Source organism: Periplaneta americana, chromosome 10 (assembly GCF_040183065.1).
Source record: "Periplaneta americana isolate PAMFEO1 chromosome 10, P.americana_PAMFEO1_priV1, whole genome shotgun sequence".
Classification (NCBI taxonomy): Eukaryota; Metazoa; Arthropoda; class Insecta; order Blattodea; family Blattidae; genus Periplaneta; species Periplaneta americana.
In genome coordinates, this window is record NC_091126.1 from 48,715,937 (window position 1) to 48,737,043 (window position 21,107).

General features: G+C 36.0%; 1 protein-coding gene across 4 annotated transcripts in view; it reads left to right on the forward strand.

Annotated features, from left to right (window-relative positions):
- Positions 1-21,107, forward strand: part of CaMKI (Calcium/calmodulin-dependent protein kinase I) — a 940,598-nt gene that overhangs the window by 837,549 nt on the left and 81,942 nt on the right. For all 4 annotated transcript variants that reach the window (XR_011334309.1, XM_069837369.1, XM_069837370.1 and 1 more), the window contains one exon: positions 15,402-15,540. Coding sequence is in view for 3 of the 4 variants with exons in the window: in XM_069837369.1 (XP_069693470.1) it covers positions 15,402-15,540 (139 nt within the window). In the remaining variant the exon portion in view is untranslated. The remainder of the gene's footprint in view (positions 1-15,401; positions 15,541-21,107) is intronic.

Sequence of the window (21,107 nt, forward strand, 5' to 3'; positions counted from 1 at the left end):
ATTAATGCAAAATAAACATGTTTCTCTTAATAATAATAATAATAATAATAATAATAATAATAATAATAATAATAATAATAATAATAGCACAGAGAGACATTTACCATAATCGGTGGCCTACGTCATGCCACACTGTCATGAACGAACAGTTCATCATGCGACACCCATCACCAAGGTCAAGGTATGGCAGATAAAAAAAAATAGCATGTTGTCCAAGGACCCGACCGAATAGCAATGTATTAGTCAATTAGTGGAAACGCTCTGAATATTGCTGTGCTCCCCAAGAATTCCGGTTTCTGCAATTTACTGAAAGTTCGTGCAGTTTGTTAACTTTATTACTGCTTTGTTATTGTACTGTAATGAACTCGTAAATTTTATTAAGTCTCGTTTTATTAAAGTAGTTCGAGAATTTTATTACTTAAGGAAGGATATTTCTTACAGCTTGTATACAACACTACTGAAATCACTTAGGTACAATTAATACACGACTTCGATGGGTAATGTAATCCGTGACGCTTCAGTCCATGAAGAGCCAAGGATGACCAGCCGACTGCTGATCTCACGTCCACATGTCTCAGCAGAGGTGAACGATCATTCAAGCAGGACGGCAGTAACGTGGGTATTTTGAAAAGCGCGTTCAATTTTCTAAAGCGTTATTCTCTGTACCAACTCTGTCCAAACAGTGCTCATTGAAGGCGAGCGCTCACAAGCAAACATTCTAATGGAGGCAGATAAAAAAGTTAAAATTTTTTCTTCCACCATGTTAATAATGTCAAAATAATTACTTATACAAATTTTGGCCACTCGACCGCAATCACGAGGCCGGCCGTCCAGAAAGCGGGGCCCTTTACAGAAAAAGCACAATTTCATGAAAACATTCATTGAAACAGATACAGCAATTGTTGCGCTATTTGTCAACATATCCCCCACTAGAATTGAGATATTTGTCATACCATGGGATCAATTTTTGTAACCTTGTGTCGTAGAAGTCAGCCGCCTGGGATCGGAACCAAAGTTTGACAGCCGTCTGCACCTCTCTGTCGATCCCATGATATGACAAATGTCTCATTTCCGGTGGGGAATATGTTGAAAATAGCTAAACAATTGCTGTGTCTGTTCCAATAAATGTTTCCAATGAAATTGTATTTTCTTTCTGTTAACGACCCCTGGCGAACTTATTTTTTACGGCCCTCGTAATTGCGGTCGAGTGGCCAAAATTTGTATAAGCACTTCTTTTGATATTATTAATATGGTGAAAGAAACAAATTTAACTTTTTTATCTGCCCCCATCAGAATGTTTGCTTGTCAGCTGAAGGAGGAGAGTCAAAAATTACCTCGCGAGCGCAGAGTAGGGGTGGTGGTATCGTTGTGGTGGAGGAGTGGGGTACTATAGTTAACTGTTCACAATTTTTCAATATTCTGTTGTCTTTTGAGTGCATAATGGACGTAGGGAAACGAAAGAAACGTGATCACCAACCATGTTCTTTTCATATGTTATGGGAAAGCTGTTATTTTTTGTAGCAGTTGAACATTCTCAGGGCCTTATATGTCAGAAAATTATAAAAGGAAGACGAAAAATAATAAAATGCGCCACTACGACACCATACGTAAGGCTGTGTATGATGATTTTGTTGGTGAATATCGCAAGAGAAAATTTGACAAGTTAAAACTATCTCTATACCCTGAGGTAGGTTATAAATGTATCGTTGCATGTTGAGTGGTTTCAAGCATTTAAAATATATATTTTTCAGTTTTATTTATAAAATGCTACAAAATTAAAAGCATACAATTCATACAATTTCATGTAGTAATTCTATATTACAAATTTAAAATATTGTAATATTTATTAATATTCCTCTGATTGAGGTTCTGGCTGATATGTACACTTAGCGGCAAAAAGAATGGGCCGACTCTTGGTCGATAGAAATGCTAAGTTCTATCGCGCGGTTCACTCGTGTAAACGTAACCCAGTGCAAGGCATTGCTGTGGTGTCTCTTCATTGAAAGTCGTCCGTCTATAATGTAATAAACCTTACTAGCAGTGTGTGGCCCAGTGATAAGTAGTCTAACATCTGTACTAGAGGGTGTGAGTTCGCTTCCCGGTACGGTAAAATTATTTTTTTTTTATTTTAACTTTTACTTAATTTATTAGTTTAAATGTGAAATGGAATTTGTTAACAAACTTCGTTATGCCTGCCTTGTAAACATATTATTGCCCATCACCTGTGGGCTATTAATAGATGAGACCTGGCTTGTATAAACAAAAATACTTCTTTCACATCCTAAAAAACCGGATGTATACCAAACACAAATAAATAATTAAATTAACAAAAACAAACAATTTTTTAATATATTAACAAAACAAGGCCTGTGGTGGGGACTAGTATCTCGTCCACAAACCACCTGCGTCAACAACTGCCCTCATTCTGCGCGGCATGGAGTCCACAAGATTATGGAATAGATCTAAATTCTTGGCCATCTCCTCCCACGCATCTAGAACTCTGTCCCACAATTTCTAAGTTGTCCGAACGGGTGGTTGTTCTGCCCAATTAGAGCGTAGGATCCTTTTCACTGCACCCCACAAATTTTGAATCGGATTCATATCTGGTGAATTTGGAGGCCAGTCTACTAGGTCGACATCACGCCTCCTCGTAAACCGTCTTTGAATTCGGTTGGCAGTGTGTATCGGATGATTATCCTGCTGGAAGAAAAGTGTTCCTTCTGGATATCGTTTTCGGACGGAAGGGATCATTACATTTGCCAAAATGTGTTCGTAGACTTCTGCCGTAAACAGCCCGTGGGTGCGTTCCAGAAGTCCTGCCCCATTGTATGACATCCACACCCAACACGCGACCCTCACGCAACCCGACTTGTTAATAGTTCGTCTCACGAAGCGTTCATCGTATCGGTGGTCATTCACACAATAAACTAGGGCAGTACTGTCGTTGCTATTGAAGACAATTACCTCATCGGAGAAAATGACATTTCTCCAATCGAAGTCCTGTCGGAGAGTAGCATACGCAGAATAACCTATGCGAACCAGGGCAATGAGTTATTGTTTCTGTGCCATCTTCAAGTGTAATGACGAGACAGAACGTTGTATTAACAGATAGCAGTATTGCTTGAAAGAGAGAGGGAGGTTTATTATTTATTAGGGTTTGGGCATATTCTAAGAGATATCGCCACATAATTATAGCTTTGCGAGACACATATGAAGGCAAATTTCTAATAAAAGAAGGAATATTGAGGGAGATTCGAACCTTGAGCTGCTACTATCAACTTGTTCAATGCCGTAACGACTTACGCTACTGTGACTGTTAATATCGGTTCGGCATAATATGTGGTTTTCCTATTCATATTCGCTCCGGTTGATTTTGTATTTATCAATTTTATTATTATTTCACTCTTCAAGGGCCCTGATGTATCTAGAATCAACCCGCCATTCGATTTTATTACATATTTCAGACTCTTAAACAAAATACAGTACATTTAAATGGTTTAATTATGTGTTACCTGGTGAACTATGGCTTTGACGAGACGAGCATGCGCAATGTTATGTCTCTGGAACTTGGAAAATGTCGGCCGGCCCATTCTTTTTGCCGCTAAGTGTACATCTATTAATTATGAGACAGTACATCTCACTTGACGATGTGTCAGAGTAAGAATAAATTGTTTGTATGCATCTGAAGTCTGACTAGTGTAATATGTAACTAGTCGGCGATGTATGCAATGGAGGGGGAAAGGAACTGGCCACCATACCCCATTATCTTCTGGCTTAGTTGCCTCATAAATGGTGCCTTCTTGGTATCACTTGTAAGGTTCAGACCTGTCTTCGGACAGTTGACTAAACAATAATTTATTAATTTCGGTGCAATATGTTTCTACAGTTCATAAAAATTATTGAAATCAGAAATGAATAGTTAGAAGCAGACAACACTAAACAATAGTACTAATAATAATAAAGAAACAACTACTAGTCTGCTGCTACTGCTACTGCTACTGCTGCTGCTGCTACTACTACTACTACTACTACTACTACTACTACTACTAATAATAATAATAATAATAATAATAATAATAATAATAATAATAATGAAACAGGATCGCTGTATTAAACGTAAAATACATTGAATTTTTTTTTCATCTGGAGTGACAATAAAGTTAATGAATTTAAACTCAAAATTGCATAGATAGAAAACTTTTTTTTTATTTCTTTCAATATAGGCCTATAGGACTCTGACCAATAAACTTTCAAAAGAAATACAAAGAAAAATCTAACTGCATATGAAAAAGCTTTTTTTTTCTGTGTATGTGTATACATTTTCAGTCGCTTATAAACTCCCAACCCCTCTTTCACCTCTTATCCCCTCTCACTCCTTTTCCGTACAGCGGCCGAGCGTTCTCAGCAATCTGTTCCGCTCGCGAGTCTGCTCAGCGAGTACAAATCGTGTACAGTCCTGCTCTATACGTTTACCACTCTATTATTTTCGTATTTTAAACGAATGAATTGCTAGAAACTATGGGAGAAAATATGTTCTGAAAGTTAAAAAGTATAAATGGATATTCTACTGTGTCCTGGAACTGAAAATCCCCAACGAATATCTGATAAAGGCATCTGATATTTACCGGTAGCATAGTATGTGTTTAAGAGAAGTGACGAAATTTGCTTATTAATATGGTGTAGTGCTAGCTCTGAAAATTCTTCACAGTTGTCCTGAAACTGCAGGGGGGAAGGCAACTGGGATATATCCACACATTCATGCCTGATGATTTCTTGCCATTTTGTGTCGGAGAGACGAACAACTCTTAACGTAACCAGTGTTCCTAATGCAGTATCAGCAAAGGAACAAAACTCTGCTACTAAAGGTCATAATTCAGCTAAGGATCCTATTTCAAAATATACTATAGTCCCGTCGCTATAATTTCCGGCAGCCAATCGCGTTGCAGGTCGGCTACATTTAAATGTGTGCGTCTTGTGATTCGCTTATGAAGACGTTATTCATTTCTTAAGGCTCGATAAATGCTTAATATAATCGCCCGCCATTTTGGCTCTTTCGTCGGCGTTCGCAGAAAGCACACGAAGACGTTATTCGCCGCTCAATTATTTGCTCAATTACAGTGCGTTTGATTTATTATCATAGGAGCTACGACATTATAATGTTTAACGGTGCGGCAAATAGATTCCTCGTCTGGTAGCTCGGCAACGAAAGAACAAAAATGGCGAACGATACTACCTACCTAGACTTTATAGAGCCTTCACTTCCTAAGGGTACGTACACGTTGGAGCAACTATAAACGATAAAAGAAATGACCTAGCGACGCTTTGGTATTATCAAAGAATCAAGTGTTCATATCGGAGCAACGAGAAGCGGGAAGCGAACATTTTGATTTATCAGTAGAAGATATTCTATACATCCACTTAATGAAAGAAGATATAATATATTATGGCATATATCAGATGCTAGGTTCACGGTAATATAACTTGAATACGTACAAAATTGAACTCGATTCTTATACCAAAGCTAGTATAAATTCATTGTGTGTGATTGGTTCTTGTGATCACATAACGTATCTCGAATAAATACACAACTGATCAATTTGCCAATATTTATGATAATTAGTTTAATAATAATAATAATCCGTGGCGCTACAGCCCGTGAAGGGCCTAGACCGACCAGCCGGCTGCTAGCCTCACGCCCACATGCCGAAGCAGAGGTGGACGATCATCCAACCAGAATGGAGGTATCGTGTGGTTAGCACGATGATCCCCCCAGCCGTTATAGCTGGTATTCGCAACCGGATTTCGCTACCTATCGTAGCTCCTCAAGTGCATCACGATGCTGGGTGGGCACCGGTCCCATACACTGACCGAAATTTCATGAGAAAATTTCTTCCCCCATGAGGACTCGAACCAGCGCGCATTCCGTAACGCGAGTCCTAGGCAGGATGCCTTAGACCGCGACGCCACGGCGCGGGACGATAATTAGTTTAATATGCCGAAATAATAATAAATCGATTAATATTCTGATATATTGATAACCACCGATAATTATACAGATTAATATTATCTTAATCAGAGACCATATGAACGACAAGAGCGAAGAAAATGGAATTTTTCTTTTTCGTCGCTTTTATCGTGTATCTTCGCTTTTATCGTTACTCCAATATGCACACCTCAATAACAATGCATGCTTCAATTCTCTCTGATATAGCATCGCTGCTTCTTTTATCGTTTATCGTCGCTCCAACGTGTACGTACCCTTAGACGTAAGCAAAGAGGAGGAGTCACGTCGGGAATAACAGCGTTGCGACTATAGTAACTTGGATGCAGTTCCTTCAACATCAGGGATTCACTGTTTCCCCTGAAAACACATGAATTCTACAGATTCAAAATCCCCTATATCCACTTTCACAAATTAAAGGATTTTGACAGTAACTGGTGGCAAATAGAGGATATTTTCAACCTAACAGTGACTTGAAGCAAACCCTTTGCTTTAAATTTAGTTGCTTTTTGAATTCAGACTATATAAATCATTAGAGTTCATTCTTAGCAAGCAGTATGTGGGCATAACTCGGTTCTGAACAGAATGGTCTTTAAGGGGATTTGAGTCTAGAGGATTCACATCCTCGCTTTTAAAATCAGGACCAAGGAAATCGTCATGTCTTAGGAAGAAGAAAACTACAATATACTAACTGATAACCCAAACAAAAAGAAATTCGAAGAAAGAGAACTGAATCTTGCAATGTAAAAGGAAAATAAAACACCGTTTCCAGAAACATGAAAAAAAGAAACAAACAAATAAAAGTACACAGAAACTAAAGTAAAGAAAAATAAGGCTAATTCCGAGAGCGACTCTGAGAAAAAATATTGTGCTTAGCTTTTATGGATTCATACTCAGTCTGCCCGAAGAGTTGGATTTAATGTCCAAAGTGTAAAATGTGGGCGCATGTAGCATGTAGAGTAGTGGCAAAAAAAAACCGTACCGACCCTTGTAGCTGATTTCAGAGCACTATAGACTGGTAACTAAGACTTTCGTGGTTCGAATCCTGCCTGGGAAGGAAACTTTTTTTTTGTTCCTTATTCAAATTTATTCCCAATACTTTTCGATTGCAGCGATATTTTACTACTTAATTAACTTATTATTCCCAGAACGTGAATTTTACCATCATTTCGCAGTCATAGAAACCACTCACTATGTCTCGTGTAGTCCGGATTTATGCGAGGCGGGCCTCGCATCCGTCACGCCGCATGCGTCGGTTCAGAAAAACCAAAGCTTAATGCACATATTATGGACATGCTGTAGCTTTATTATTGATATAGGAGATAAAAAATGTAAGATTAGTATGTCCAGACAGCACCAGGTAAAATCACAGTCTACTATATACAGTCACGAAGCTTGGGATGATTTTTTGCAATTCTCCCGATAGTTACTAGCCGCTTGGAGCGCTGTGAGTACTAGGAACAAGAGACTGTGCCACAGCCATCGTGATCTAATACAGGCTGTAAGGCAGACCATGTGACTCGCTTAACCCGATCACGAAGGGCGGCGTTTCAACCATATAAATTTGTTGGAATGCATGAACAGTAACATATGTATCTCTAAAATGTAGTGTAATTCCAGTAATAAAATTTAAAACGATGATTATGAGACACTTCAGACATAATTCACTTGCGAGTTAAGGTGTAATATTATTTATGGTATGAAAATTACGTTGTTCGTGTGTGTAATACCTGCCTTTATTTCGATTAAATATTGCGAAATTCTTGTACATTCATTTATGCACGATTCAATAATTTTCAATTGCACCGCACGGATATTTAGATATGTTGAAATTATAGATTATGTTTACTTTACCAGTTGCCCCTTTGTCTAAATTTAGTGATCTCCAATGCCTTGCCATTCATATGAAAATTATAGGTTATGTTTACTATATTTAACTTATATTCCTAAATTCGCAATTATACATTATAATTAAACATAATGTCATGTATGATACCCCGGACATTCAATTTGTCTGTATTTTAATACTACAATTAAGTACTGAATTATTGTATTTATCTACTACTTAAAAGACGGAGTAACACAATTGTACGTACACTAATTTCATAGGAGTGCTTTGGTAAATCTTTTGTCTAAAATTAAGGAAGGTAGATGTGCTAAATTGAAATCACAATATAAATTGTTTTTATTAAACCTCAAAATAGCTTCCATTCTAAACTTAAAATGTTGACGTGAACAGATTATGTTAACATGTAAAATTCTCTTCACATTAAAATAACACAGTTTTGTAATTATTTCTGCAACATATTATGCAACAAGAAGTAAACGGAACTTATGGACACATTACACTAAATAAAGCTTAGCAATGACACGCAATAAAGTTATAATATAATATTTCACTGAGCTCCATACACTGAAATAGAAAACCCATTAAATGTTAAGCACAGAAAACCCGAACAAACATTACGGCCTGGTCTAGATCGAAAAGGCACTGACTGTGCCGTATTTCGCATTTTTGTGAAAAGCTATGTAAACTATGAAACGTTCGTTATCGGTTGTAATAACTGTAAATGGCTAAAATACAATAATTTGAATAATAATATGGGACAAGGAGACGTTTGTAGTACTATAAATTGTAAGAAAAATAGGTTAGAGTTATCCTTCTTCCGTAAGATCCAGGAAAGTGAGTTTATAGAATATAATATATATTTTATGAAAATAATATATAAATCTTATGTATTTCATATTTCAATAGTGGCAGGAAGGTGTTAATTTTTTTAAAAGAACACGATATCGAAAGTACAATACATTTTATCGTCTGCTAGGGAAAGAGTATGTGATGATGCGATAGTAGCGATCCTGGTGGTGAGCAACTATCTATGTTTGCATATTTAGTAAGTATTGAGCTTCGTGACTGTATATACTAGACTGTGGTAAAATATTATTTCTCTATGGTACATGCTACTTGATTTATTTGAGTAAGGTAAATAATTATTAAAACATACAAGATTTTGTGTACATTTTTTACGGAGGCTTGCACTGCAGCCTGAGGCATATCGTGCTTTTGAATATGATGTTTTCTTATTTGCATCGCCACTGTGTTGCTTTCATATTTTATACCTTACAGTTGCGATTAAAACAGCAACAGAAATAATATTGTTTAAAAATAACTGAAGTGAATAATATTCCGAAGTATGAAATAATTAATATTAATAATTTTAATGCATTGCGACGAACAAAGGAATAATGAACGTAATTTTGTAAATGCAGTGAACTGAATAATCATTCAACCATTAACCAACATTATTTTATTTTTTTCTTTATATTTTATCTCAGAGGTCGCAACATTCCATTTGAAATTTCCACATTAATCGAAACGGAGATAATTTCTTTAACATTTGGAGGGACCCAAAAATATTTTGGATGTCTGGCCCCCATCTGCTCCCCCGTCTACGGTCTGGGCTGCAAAGACGATCGGGTCTCTGTGTCTACATCCTACAGGTGGGTGCAAGTATCTATGGAAGGAGTTGAACACCGTCGTACAGGTTCTGGAAAAAGACGTGTGTCCACCCTGAGCAGAATACAGCTCTGGTTGCAGAAGCACTCAGGAATTCTTACCTGTCTGCTTCTGCCAGTAGAATTATTTCTCATTTCTCTAGATCAGCCGTGGCGAGAACGTGACTCGCGAGACATTGTGGCTCGCAGTGATAGCTGTGCATTTCGCTTGCTTCTAACCTCCGCCAACCTCCACCCTCTCACTCACTGGAGTCAAACTCCGTTCCATTTGTATTTTATCTGACCTGCGAGTGGCATATGTCTCTCTCGAAACCATGTACGAAAGTTCCAAGTAGGACGGGAGGACGTATTTTTTTTTTTTTTTTTTTTTTCTGCTGTCAGTATGATGAGAATATTAAATTATGATTTGTTCACAATTATTACGAGGAAAACGGTTGTATAACATAAAACGGCATTATACTACATGTTACTGATGAAACAAAATGTTAAGTGTTATTGTTATCATCATCATCATCATCTCTGTACGTCGACCCTTTTTCAGCAGATGTATGAATAATGCGATTAGCTCTTCAATTTGAACTCACTGATTTACTATGTGATGTCAAATGAAAGCTAGATGTAAGGACTTGACAAATGTTGAACTTTCAAATCTTTGCCAAAAAATAAATATCCGAAGCTTCGTTCTTTCGCTTGCTCTGTTGAAGCCATGTTCGCTACAACTTACGTTTGTGAAAAATTATTTTCAACAATTAAAATAATGAAAACCAAATTTAGATCACGACTGACAGACAAATACCTTCGTGATCAACTACGACTGGCAGGAAGTGACATAATTCCTGATTTTGAAACTTTGTCGCAGAGATATTCTGAAGACAGTTAATTTTAGGTTGTGATATTGTTCATTTATTGTTCATTTCTTTCTTCGTTACACGTACTAAACATTAGTTTGTAGCCTTGTAAAGTATAAAATTATATTTAAATGCTTGACATAAGGAAAATGAAAATCCGTTAATAAGTCAGACAGTTGCTTCACTTCCCCTTCGGGTGTCCGCCTCCCTCCATAGGTGCTATGCACGTTACAGGTTACACAGTGGCTCGGCGCACGATTACATTTTCGCCACCGCTGCTCTAGATCTTCTTGAACAGCTCTGTGGTGTTTAAAAGATAGCCTACAGGACTCAGCTCGCATAGCAGCAAAGGAAGATCGCCTAACGTACGATCATAAGCTATTTCGTCTCGCGTTTGCGGAGAAGAATGCCAATCGGAACTGGAAGAGTCATATTCTCAGATCAGGTGACATTTTCTTCTACATGCGAGGAGAAATTGATCGTCATAAGGCTCATAAACATTGTATAATTATCACTATGGGCAACTACAATTGGTACCATAAACATTGATTACAGCTGAACTTTCTATCGTATTGGATTTTATACCGTTATCAGTCAGGCACTTCAGTAATAGAGTGGTGTCAACTGAAGATGGAAGAGTTAATTACAATAAAATACAAAACTAAAAATGAAGACGTACTGAAGCAATCATCGGGAATCTGTGAATCCCCTGTCACTTTTGAATTCCTAAGTTCATAATATGAAGTTCCTGGTTATACTCGTAATTACAGTCATTATGAAACAGGCCTGTTCTGTCTTGAATAATTGATCTGCTTTCAATGTAGGCCTAATACTATCAGTAAACGGTTCCAGAACTGAAACATATTGAGAGACGTAACACAGAATACAGTTAAACCAATATCTTACCATTGTCTTACAAAGTGTATACTAAGCGAAGCTGTTTTGACGTAGGTTCGAATGCTATGTAAAAAATTGAAGTTCGTTTGTATCGGAGTTCGTGTCCTGTGATTTAATGTGGCTGTCCAGTTTCGAGTCGACACTGCGTGTCGAGAGTACATTTGTGCTTGCTTTGAGGACGAGATGGGAAGGATCTAAAAATTGGTCTTGCAGGGAAGCCTTTCACATCACCAGATCGAAACCTTTTGAAAGTCCGCACACGCGCAAATATTCTAAAAAGCAGGTGGTCTAAAAAACATAGATGTCACTAGAAACTGTAAAACACAAGTACGATTGAAATACAGGGACATCATTTTATTTTTACTTCGGTTTTTATTTTAGCTGAGTTTTTTAATGTACTTCACTCCCACCCCTTCTACTAATGAAGTTCAACCGTCCTCCACACAGATCCAAGACCGCATATACAGTCATAGTAGCCTTACGGTTTTAGTAAACAGTACATTCCAAAAATATGTTCGCGTTTTCCAGTGACGAAAGAGCTTTCAATATTTCATCATTTTCTATTTGCCTACGTCGCAACCCGGTTTCCTCCACCTGCTTCTATTCGCCTCTCTGTAAATGCTAGTGGCTGGGCTGTATTAGCTTTTTTCTGAGAACATTAATTTCCGTTGGGAATTGCACGTCTACGTAATATTATACACATATAATTGTTTAAAATAACTTAAATAAAAGGGCCTCGTTAAGTAATTAACTTTCACGTGATTTCCTCCCTTTCTACGACGCTGCGACGTAACCACTTGGACGGACAGTAGATAGCATGTCTGAGTAATTTTATCTTTTCGGATCGGGCAGAAGTGAAGATTGAATTTACAGTACATAAGGTCTCTTTTATAGAGTAGGTACAGAATTATTTCAACATGAGTTACTCATGCGAAGTACGAACCTGGTAATTGGAATTACGTAAGATAATATGCACATTAGAACTGAAGCCTGTATCGAAATGAACGGCCATCATTTTAAAAAATGTGTTTAAATATCCATATTATGATTATTTTTCAATTTAACTTCATTCTCTATAATGTACGCTAATGTGCTATAGACAGAATAAAATATGCAGTATACTGCATAATGAATACGTCCGCATGGAAAGCTCAGTTCGTGAGTGAAAACACTCATTGTTAATGCTGTACTGTATTTTGATTAAACAAAAACCTAATGAAAATTATCAAACTCAAAATCGCGATATTTCCTAGTTTACGGAAATGGATGAACTACTTTTCTTTCCTCCTATACCTAGTAAAGTGATTTTTTTGTATATTACGCCAGTATCATCGAACTCCAGTCGTGGAAGGGGGTAGCAAACGGTGTTTTCGGTTCTTAATAGTTGATCCAAAGGTAGAAATGTTAGTAAAAATAAAATGATGTCCCTGTATAACGTAAAATGATCATTTTGCTAGTCTCGAATATTGCTGTTAGCGAAGAAAAACCAGATGCAAGATAACTTTCGCTTGAGTGGCGACAGATTGAGGTAAAATTTAGATTATAATTCAATAATTAGATCATTAGCTAAAATGAAGTGTGGTTGTACTGTAATTTGAATACTTCGAAGAATTCCGAATTTTCTTCACCAACATGAAAGCAGCATGATACGGAAAGTAACGCGGTATTCACAGGGTGTAAGGGGTATAAGTTCTGTCTTTTTCACAGTCGTCGGGGACGGTCTACAGGACCAAAAACTGTCCATACAACATAGGGTCAAAACTTGATAGATTTCACAGAAAAAAATTATTTTCCTATTTTATTTGCGTTATAGGCCTACTGCTTATATCGTGAGTAAAATTACGAAAACAATTACATCGGTAGGTATATCTAGCAAAGAGTTAATATTAATTCAAATAAATACTTGTGTGTTCTATTACGTTTTTGTGAAATTAAATAAAATTGCATGCTTAAATTTGTTAATATTCTGGCGTCAGAGACGTGGCAACGTCTTCAGCAGGCAGTATTCTGCACAGATGTAAGTACGAGTCAGCTGAGTTCAAGCTCCCTGTCCATAGGTATACTGCCGAGCGGATGACAGTTCAGTACAGGATATTCAATAAATAACTTACAATGTAATTTACAATTTAGGAATATCATATGTTATTAATTTATGGAGAAAGTCGTCGTCAGTGAGACAAGGAGGATGTACCGTCAACGCTTTTCTCGAAGAAGGTTACGTAATCGGCTAACTTTTGTAGCAGTTTCTCACCGATTTTTAGAAACTAGAAGTCTCTTACCCCGTTTCAAAAATCACACAACCAGAAATTTGTTTAAAAATGATACTTATGTACGGATGCGGGAGAGATTAAAATTTTGCATTAGAAAAACGTTCGTGTGATTTTGTGCAGAAAACCATTATTATTTATTTTTAGACATACAATAAAAATGGAGGAACTTTGTTACATAAAATGTAAATTTACCATAATATTCTATTAATGAGATTGAAAGTTTGTATTTGCTGCTCGTTTTATGTAAATAACAGTATTGTCATGGTCCGCTCCTGCATTAGAACAGAGCATCTATACCTGTATGTCATTACCTGCTTGAGCTGTACTGTGTAGTACTTATAAACCCACTCCTCCCTATCCAGCAACGTTGCAAAACGTCTAATATTGTAAACTTTAATAATTAGTTAAATATTGCAATTAGAAAAAAATTGTAAGGACATTTTTCCTCTCTTATGACATGAATAATCATCAGTTAAAATAATGGCACTTATACCCCCTTACACCCTGTATATCTGGTCTGCGGCCCTCATCGTTCTCGGTGGTCTAGCGAATATCTAGTATTTAGGTCCGAAGTCTCGGGCGAGTCCATGTAAGTGGATGCCAATTCATCTTTCGCGTAGGTGCCACGAGTTTGCGATCGGGCTTTACCTACACCCGCTCGATTTTCAAAAGGGATTTTCGACCTGATGATTGTAATATTCCTTTTTTTAGAGTATACCCACAGTCTAATACATACAGTCGCGCAACTCATACGTATAAAATATGCCAACATTTAACAGCTGGCGCGATAGTAGCGCTCTAGCGGCAGGCAAGTTAAAAGTGTGCAGACTACGTATGATAACACATCAGAAAACGGGTTTTGCATAATTGATTTTATATTTTATGCTATACAGTAAGTGTATATGGTTCTTATTAATTTTACTTTAGAATCCTAGAAGAATTTCACACGCAGTTAATCTAAAAGTTTCAGAAGCTGGGAATAAACGTAATCCTTTCTGCTCCTTACATCTGAATCATGACCCTGATCACGTATCATGGTTTGAAATATAATTGTTCGTACGTGGACGGTTAATCCAATTCATTCCTAAATATATTTATGCATCATTGGAACTCTATATTTCCTGTGCGTATTTTTAGTAGCTTCAAAATTGTAGAGCATATCTCGTAGTGTATATTGTTGAACAAATAATCTACGCTTTTGTTCATTAAATCTGATCTAAGATTTATCAGTCATTTTCTACTCCTGAAAGAACATACAAAATACAAGATAAGATGGACAAGTAAAGACAAATAACCTGTGTTACTTTGAATAAAAATATACACCGATTGTACATGTATTTCCGTATGTATTTAAACTGTTCTTCCTGACATACAAATAGGTAACTGATAACTAATAAATGTTTTATAGAACACAATATGAAGGCTCCCTACAATGTGGATGATTGGTAATGATTGAGTTATGATTTCCAGATATACACTTACCTCTCTTGGTCTTTAGGGAATCTGAAGAACGACAAATTTGGAGATTTAAACTTGTTGTTACTGCAATTTACAGCACTGCACACATTGCCTTTATTCCGATGCATGATTAAAACTTTATTATAACATCTCGCATCCCTTTAAAGCACGTGCTGACTGTATCAACACTACGACTTGTGACTTGCCTGCCGCTTGGGTGCTAGTGTCGCGAATGTTGGCAAAAAAAAGTGTTGAAGTTGCGCGACTGTATGTATTAGACTATGGTATACCCTACTAACCGTAGTGTGAAAATCCTCGATAAATAAAAATTACCATACTGTCAATTTATTCTGTGTGTAGTGAATACTGTAGAAGGTGTATTATTAATCCGATTGGTTGTGCTTGGCGCAGGGTTACTGGTGGTGAACTGTTTGATCGCATCGTCGAGAAAGGCTCGTACACGGAGAAGGATGCTTCCGATCTCATCCGCCAGGTGCTGGAAGCTGTGGATTATATGCACGAGCAGGGAGTTGTCCACAGAGACCTCAAGGTATGTCGACATTCAGTAAATGAATGCTGTGGCCGAGGATTTAAAAAAATATCTTTTTTTATGGGTATAATGTCAGAGAACAGAGGAAGTTGACTATGAAACTCAGAATATTAGTCCCTACTAGGGTTGCCAGGTTTTTGTCAGAAAAGGCGGAAGATTTGCCACGATATATTTAGTTTATTAGGCTACACTGAATAGAACACTGTTTACAAAATATGCATTTCATTTACTTCTTCTGGTATTTCCCTTGACATTTAGCTCTTAACAATTTTCCATCCTGTTTTGCAAGTTGGTGAAAATGTTAAGAAATGAAAGATAAATTCAGTAGGCTACAGTTTGTAGTTCTGCTTTCATCAGCTCAGGATGACTCCTGCTTATAACAGTTGTCCATTTATTCTTCATTAATGTAAAACCCTTTCTACAAAGACATTAGAACAGCGGTGACCAAAACTCGAGCTGCAGTGATTACATGCGACAGACAGCCTATGAAGTAAGGACACGGAGGAAAGGTACTTGGTATGAAAACTACAATCAGTGGTGGTTCCTGTACTAACATCTTGAGCAATCCCGCGGATAAAAACGTCAAGCTTTGCTGTATCAGTATGTCACTGCTGTCATCAAGAGCCAGTGAATGATATACGATTTTTCTTGCTTCTTAAAAAAGAACCTTCCTTTTGAATATAATCAGGAATTTTCGAAATTCTTCTCTCGATACTCGGTCGAGAATTTCGTAGTTTTTCAAAATCAAAAACTTCTTATGGACAAGTTATTTAAGCTACTTTAATCATTACTTTTTTGAGAAATTCTGTCCTCTTAAAAGACTTTAGAGCACGAAATATTGAATCAGTTCTTCTACAATATCATTATTAAATGAATAACTAAAAAATAGTTACCCTCATTTAAAGAGTAAGAAGATTAAAATTGAGATAAAACCTAATAATTTTATCACTCTAGGGAAAACATCTAAAAATATCAATATTCATGCACGTACAGAAGAATTATAGAAACACATACTTAGTGGTCGTAATAATAATGATAATGATAATAATAATAATAATAATAATAATAATAATAATAATAATAAATTATTCAGTGTGGCAATTAATGCCTCTGCATACTCCTAATTGAACCGTTGAGCAAAGTAAACAGATTGCATTTTGTCAAACAGAACAACAAAGAGTTCTCCTTCACATTTTTACGAAACCACCTCTTACTGCTTGTAGAGACAGAGTTTGTAGAGCTACATGATACCGCCACTCCTTGTCTTCAGTACGTGAACGAAACACACAGCATTGTGCAGGAAACTCCTCGTACCCGATTGAATGTCTGTGATTACACCGCTGCATTAGAATCTGGAACGCTAATGGAAACCCTAATTATGAATTTTTGAAACACTTCATAAATTTTAGAAAAAAAAATGAAGCCACTTACCATATCATGTCCTTGATAATGATTACGTTCAACCTTATTCTCACAAAATTCCTCACACAGTCAATCAAGGTTCACAAATTCTTGCAGGCTCACTAGAACAACTTAATTTTCAAAGATAGAATAATCTAAGTCTTGTTTTGATGAAAAGCTATGTAACTTTTAATATTGATTATTTACTGTAAAGTTACAGCATTTTTCAAGGTAATACAGAATATTGGCGTAAATATCACAACTATTAAAAAAGAACAGTGTCGTCTATGTAATGTCATTGTAATGCAAATCTAGTCTTTCAGGTGAAGCTCCCTGTAAAGCAGATTTGAATAATTTCAAGGAAAAATTGTTCCGGGGCCGGGTATCGATCCCGGGACCTCTGGTTGAACGTACCAGCGCTCTACCACTGAGCTACCCGGGAACTCCACAATCACAATTCCAAGTCACACAGAGATTGTGTGCACTCGTTGTGGGTCTCTGGCGTTTCGTCAGCCCACGCGAGTTGTGTGGATATAAAGGGAAAAGTTGAGACGGTGTCGGGTGGAGTTCCCGGGTAGCTCAGTGGTAGAGCGCTGGTACGTTCAACCAGAGGGCCCGGGATCGATACCCGGCCCCGGATCAATTTTTCCCTTGAAATTATTCAATGTCATTGTAACTTCATATGTTGGGATTTTCAAAATACGATTCTTTGCTGTGCTTGGATTTAAAAAAAAAAGAAGAAATAGTTTTAAAAGCAAAAGAAAAACGTAAGCCATAAAATATAAAAGGACAAAACGTATGACCTCGTAACCCCAGTCCCTACGAATCAGACCCTTAACATCCCAGCACAAGACCAGCATAGAGTTTTTTTAGCACAGAAGTTTGCATGTACTCATCTTCAGAGGGCGCCCGCGAGCGGTAGTGGGCATTAGTGTGTAGTTGGAAAAGTGCCTTTGACCCACAACCAGCCAGAGGCGTACTAAGCATTAGCTATAAGTTGGCGTATCTCGGAACTTAAGTAGAAAGTTCCCTTTCATAGTTAACCATTGGAGGCTGTGCTTAAATCTTAAAAAAAAAAAAATAGATAAAAATACATGCTAGTAAATAAATCAAGCTTGTGACATAAATTTGAGGTCTTCAAAAAGAATACATACCAAATAAGCACTTAACAAAATAATATGAATGTAACTTACTTGTATCTATTACTATACTCGTAAACTAATAAAATGTTGAAAAATGATTGCAGAAAAACGAAAGTTTGGTAGTTTAATTATATTTCATTAAATAGAACCAAAATAAACTTCTGCTTGTACACTGCTCCATCGATTTAGTAGAATGCGTTTGAGTCTAAAGAAAGCAGAAAACAGTACATCGTGGTCTGTTGTGACGAGAATCCAAGCCTCCGCATACTGGTAAGGCATCGTGTCACAAGATGTTCACGCCTAAGTATTTTTGTCAACGTAAATATTATTCAACGCCTAGATAACGACGCAGATATTAAGGATATTGCTGAAGAGTTTAAGATATTAAATTTATTTATTTATTATTTATTTATTTAATTTATTTATTTATTTATTTATTTATTTATTTATTTATTTATTTATTTATTTATTTATTTATTTATTTATTTTCTCTTACAGATGTATTCTGGAAAATAAAATTATTTTGTATTAACGTTGTATCAGATTCACTTTTTATATTACTTAACAACTCTTAAATACCCATTCTCGTATGATCGATGTTTTCTTGTCCGTAATATTCCTCGACTTTCATGCTCTACCGCTTGCCGATAGCAGGGAACTTGCTCCGCGTGTTGTATCTAAGTAGGCGAACATTGATTTTCTCCTGTATCGACGAAGCAGTGTATCAGATAAAATGAACTGACGGAATTAAACTGAATTTCAGAATATGTCTGTTCACATGTAGGCCTATGCCCTTTTTTCGTCGCTAGTTTATCTATGTCAATATTTAAGTATGTGGAACATAATTACAATATAAACGAAAAATTTTTGTACGTTGTCCTTGAGCTCCTTATTTAATTGTCTATTTATTTTAAAAATCCTCTGTTCGCATTATACTTACAAGTGTTTTATGATGATCTGTTCTCTTGTTACCAGTTGTGCCAACTATACAATCTTCATTGAATTCTATGGACTGTTACTAGTCAAAAAGATTCTGTTGATTAATTTTCATTTTTATTAAAACAATTGCATTCCACTTCAATTATCAAAATATATTAAACAGTCTCTGATATTTGACTATCCTTAATCTCATACTGCAGAAGCATAACCTAAATAATACAAACAAGATAAATGATAGAAAATTTTTAATTAAGGATGATAAAATAAACATTAATCATTTTAAATGTACAATTATTGAAATTACAATGTTGGCGAACAAAGAAACAAATTGTAGGGAGGTGATAAAAATTGTAGGATAAGCAGCCATGATTGGTTGAAACACGTCGTTCCATACCGTTTTATTGGTCAAGTAGTATAACGTAGCAAAAGTGTAATAATCACGTTAAACGTGTTCACATTCAAATATGAAAATTAAAATATAGAAAAAAAAACACTTATTTATGCCACATTTTAGCAGTTCTTCAATAAAACCTAACTAATAAACGGAATTACAAATTCCAGGCTCTACTAACATTTATACGATGGAACGTCTAAATCATATTATTAATAGGATAATAACGTATTCATTGCAACTTTATTAAGTAAGTTATTACTCGTTGTAGTGAATATTTTTCTCTTCATGGTTATAGTCATCTCATATTCTTATAATCTTCCACGTTATAGATAGCTATTTCGTTCTCTTACAAATGCACAATGAAGACATATATCACATGCAATAATAATGTTGCTTTTTAACTTTCAACTGCATATTTATTACAGTGCTTGAAAAGGAAATATAGAATATGAAGAAGTAACATGAAATTGAATTTTTATACAGTTACACTTTTTTATGTTTGTCAATGCAGCATTTCGTTCTATTATTCAACCAAGCTCGGAATAAGATAGACTGGCGGCGCTACCATAGCGATGCGAGAGGCTGACTTGTACTGATGTAACGTACAGTCTTAGAAAAAAGTTTTGTCGCACAGATATTTCGTAAGTCCCAGAAAGGAGGCAGTGCGCATAATCAGAGGACGAGCGACCTGGTTCACAAGAGAACGACTAGTTGAGGTAATAAAATTAGTTTTGTTTCGTTGTATGTCTGATCATGCGCACTGCCTCTTTTCTGGGACTTATAAGAAGACTTCGAAGTTCAGGTCCCGATGGAGGAAATACAGGTTGACTAATAGCGGAGTGTTAGACCGAGATGGGGCGAACAGACTAGGGCTTGTTTACTTTTTTCCGGTCCGATTGAAGGTTTCGTACGTACTAGCCCTGAAGCTGGGACAGTTTGAACTACTTGTAGTCATTGCGATGTCGAGAACGAAATTCAGTTGCAACATTTTTTGAATATACATTATTAAATTCCTTCCACACAAAATAACTTACAATAAAAGTACGTAATTTTATTTGAAAATGGAGAAATGCATCACAAATGCTGGAAAAAAAAACACAGGTTTAATTATGGACTAAAATATATAATGACATGATTTTGAAATACCTGTATCTATATTTAAAAATTATACCGGTACCATATAAATCCAAATTAGAAGTAGAAAATATTTAGAATAAGTAATTTAAATTAGTATAAATATATGATTTTATTTAACATAATAATAATAATAATAATAATAATAATAATAATAATGATTTATTTTAGCTGGCAGAGTTAAGGCCGTAAGGCCTTCTCTTCCACTCAACCAGCAAAAAGTGTATATACATATGCATGAACTTACAAAGAATCCAACAATTTGATTGAGATGAGAGTTACATGTATACAAAAGTTATTTACAAATTAAACAACAAAATACTATGAACTATTAATTAAACACTGAAATAAACTGTGTAGCAGAATTAAACTAAAATACATAGAATGTTAATATATTTCAAATAATATTAGATAATAGAAAGAGATTATTACGAGACAATTAAAATACAGCACAATCAGGATGATGTCTAAAGAAAAAAGTAACAATGTAGTCAGTGATAGTTTAAATCAGTATGATTGGAGTGAAATGCTAATAAGGTTATCTTTTAAGCTGTTCT